The sequence below is a fragment of the Frankliniella occidentalis genome, unplaced genomic scaffold (assembly GCF_000697945.3).
Source record: "Frankliniella occidentalis isolate FOCC.00 unplaced genomic scaffold, Focc_3.1 Scaffold53, whole genome shotgun sequence".
NCBI lineage: Eukaryota > Metazoa > Arthropoda > Insecta > Thysanoptera > Thripidae > Frankliniella > Frankliniella occidentalis.
Window position 1 is genome coordinate 146,586 of NW_026267183.1, and position 2,946 is coordinate 149,531.

A 2,946-nucleotide genomic window follows, 5' to 3' on the forward strand; every position below is an offset into this window, starting at 1 on the left:
GACGCGATGCCCCACACGAAGCGCATCACCAGCGCGCTAAAGAACTTGAACATGCTGGTCTCGTTGAGGACGATGGGCTGCGCCGCGGCGGCCGCGGGCTTCTTCTTCTTTTTCTTCTGCTTGGTGCCGTAGTAGTCGTAGTCGTCGTCGCCGTCGTCATCCTCGCCGCCGTACTCGTAGTCATCGTAGTCGCCCCTCTTGCGTGCGTCCGCGGCGGGGAGGCCGGCGAGCGCCAGCGACGCGGGCGGTGCCAACGACAAGGCTCCCGTCGAGCGGGCGAGCGCGGCCTCCGGGCGGGTCTCGGCCGCCACCTGCGCACCAGCAAAAACACAACATTATTTCATGTCCGAAAGAAATTGTTAAAAGAATGAATGGAAGTGTGACATCATGATCGTGATCAGCGCGCCTCTCTGCGCAGCAAGCGTTTCAACCCCTTCCGTTCCTCGCCGAAAGCGAGCCGGGCCGCGAGCGGTGTGGCGTGGCGTGGCGGACTCATAAACATTCGGCTTGCCGGTGGCAACCTTCCAAGGGGACGAGTAGCGTGTGACAAAAGTCCCGGGCGCGGAGTCTTGCGAGGGGCGTGGCGCGGGGCGGGGTGGCCTCCAGTGCTGCTGCTGTTGTCCTCCCGCGCGGTGCGGTTGAGGAGGCACTTGGTCTGCAGTAGCCGAGGAGGGAGAGAGGGGGTCACTTTGGACGCGTGCCTGTGGGGGACCGAGTTGGCCAGGCGAAACCACTGCCGCTGGTAGGAACGGGTCTAGCGGGGTGGTCGTCGGAGTGAGCGAGTGGACTGTGCTGCCGCCGGCCAGCGCCGAGAAAGAGACCCAGGAGATATGCGGCCGGCCTCCCAACCAACCCCACATCATTATTCTGGAACGCAAGAGGCATTCTCTGGAGTACTTGCGATCTACCTCTCTATATGGTCGTATACCGCGCCAAACACGCGATGAAAGAAAGGATAAAAATGTCACCTTTACCTGTACTGCTAGACGTTTTATGGCCTCGACATTTTAAACACAAATTTCACTTTAAAGCAAGAAAAAAATAAAAATGAAATCAAGAACTGGGGCAGTCTTGCTCGCGTGAAGCCACCTTTCATTGGTATATACAGTGCTTTCGTGTGGAAAGTTGGTGTTGCCTGCACGCTGCTGCTCTGCTCTGCAGGACACACGGAGCCGGTACTCTGGCCATCGACTGCTGTCACCACACCACGACGGGGCGCCGCCGCCGCCGTGCTCGACATGCCGCCCGCGTGAAACCCACCGCCTTCGCGAGGGGCAGGCACGCGATCGCGAGGCCGCCAGGCAGCCAGGAAGGGGCAAAAACAAGTTTCAAGACACCCTGCTTCAACTTTAACGAGGCTTGCTGTGCAGGTTGGCCGAAGAAGGACCCTAGGATATTTTCGTCCGATTGGGTACCGCATATGCGGGCGTATGTGGGCACCATAATGAAACCGATGAGTTGCCCTCCACGCCAGATCTGTAAAATGCGGCCCACCCGATACATATGAAATCACATACCTGGCCCAGCAGCAGCAGCGGCAGGAAGGCGCAGCAGGCCACCAGCGAGCCCGTCTGGGGTCGTCCTCGGCTCTGCCGCCTGCTGCTCGGCGACCCCCGCGCGGAGTGCGCCATGCACGGGGCCACCCCGGGGCCGCTTCTCCTCAGCAGGGCCGGGGGAAGAGCCGCAGCGCTGCACCTGCGATACACAAACTGTCAGTCAGCTCCAGCTAAAAGTGCAACCTTTATAATCTTCTTCCTAAGATTTTCAGAGAGCGAAAAGTAAAGATTGACTGAGATGCAACTTGAAGTAACCTCTAGGTTACAAGATGGGCTTTCGCCAACCTGACGTGCGCAAAATAATTTTCAGTTTGTTTTACAAATTGTCGGGGTCGCACGTCGCACTCTTAGCACACAGGTCGAGAAAGTGCGCGCCTTACGCAGCGAATCCAAAATTAGGTATGGCGCCCGCCTCAGACGATTGTTCAGCAGCTTTTCTGCTCCCAGGTCATGCCCACTCCGCAAACCCCCTCGCGCGGGGTCGAAGCCTGACCAGCAGAACCAGCTAGCCCGTGCGAGGGCCGCATTCGCCCTCGGGGCGGTCGGGAAGAGGCCTGCGAACGCCTGTGGGTAGGCCACCGGGCAGGGCGCGCGTGTCGGCCGGCACTGCCTACGCCGCCATCGGCAGGCGCTGGCGACCCCCACGTGCCTCCGAAAACTTGACTAACCGCGTGAGGCTCCACGATCAGAAACACAAACACAACTCGCGGGGCGGGAGGCGACTTGCGCTTTGCGCCCACAGAGTTTTATTATTTGCTCTACTTCCTGCTGCCCAGGAAGGGTTATTTTTTATTATTTTTTTTTTCGACGGCGACAGCGACACGGGTATGAAAAGATTTTGTCACGTGCTTGAATGGTGTGTTGTCCGTTTTCGAGCTCGCCCCCCACCTCCCACCTATCACGCAGAGGTTGATGGACATGTCCTGAAATTCTTCTGGGCCAATACTCTTTTCTGGGACCAGGTAATTTCACAAAAATTTCGTCGATGTTTGCGGAGGCACTTCACCACACTTTCGCCGTCGCCGTCGTCCCTTGTGCGGGGGCACCAAAAAGACGTCACATTACATCCTGGTGGAGGCGGCCCCTACCTGGCGAGGCGGCGTTGACACGTCTTCGGGGCGCCGGCGGGCGCGGCCAGCAGGCCATGGAACGCGGCCAGAGCGTGCGCGGGTGGACGGGGTATCCGGGCGGTGTTGTTGGCTGGACTGGGCCGCAGTGGACTGGGTAGAGCTGTGCGGCGGCAACTCTCTGCGCTCCGGGCGCCCAAGACGACCGACCGACCCACGTAGCAGTCGCACTCGGACTCACTCGCGGGCCCAGGACGACTCCACCACACCTCATGCAGGCCCCGCCCCGCCCCGTCCCGCCACGCCCCGCCACGCCCTGGCCG

At 60.1% G+C, this 2,946-nt stretch overlaps 1 protein-coding gene across 1 annotated transcript in view; it reads right to left on the bottom strand.

The window, feature by feature from the left end:
* Positions 1 to 2,864, bottom strand: part of LOC113210936 (uncharacterized) — a 7,702-nt gene extending 4,838 nt beyond the window's left edge. The window contains exons 1-3 of the mRNA XM_026429134.2: positions 2,645 to 2,864; positions 1,518 to 1,695; positions 4 to 311 (exon numbers count right to left, since the gene is read on the bottom strand). Coding sequence (XP_026284919.2) covers positions 4 to 311; positions 1,518 to 1,631 — 422 coding nt within the window. The 5' untranslated portion in view covers positions 1,632 to 1,695; positions 2,645 to 2,864. The remainder of the gene's footprint in view (positions 1 to 3; positions 312 to 1,517; positions 1,696 to 2,644) is intronic.
* Positions 2,865 to 2,946: the final 82 nt, after the last annotated feature.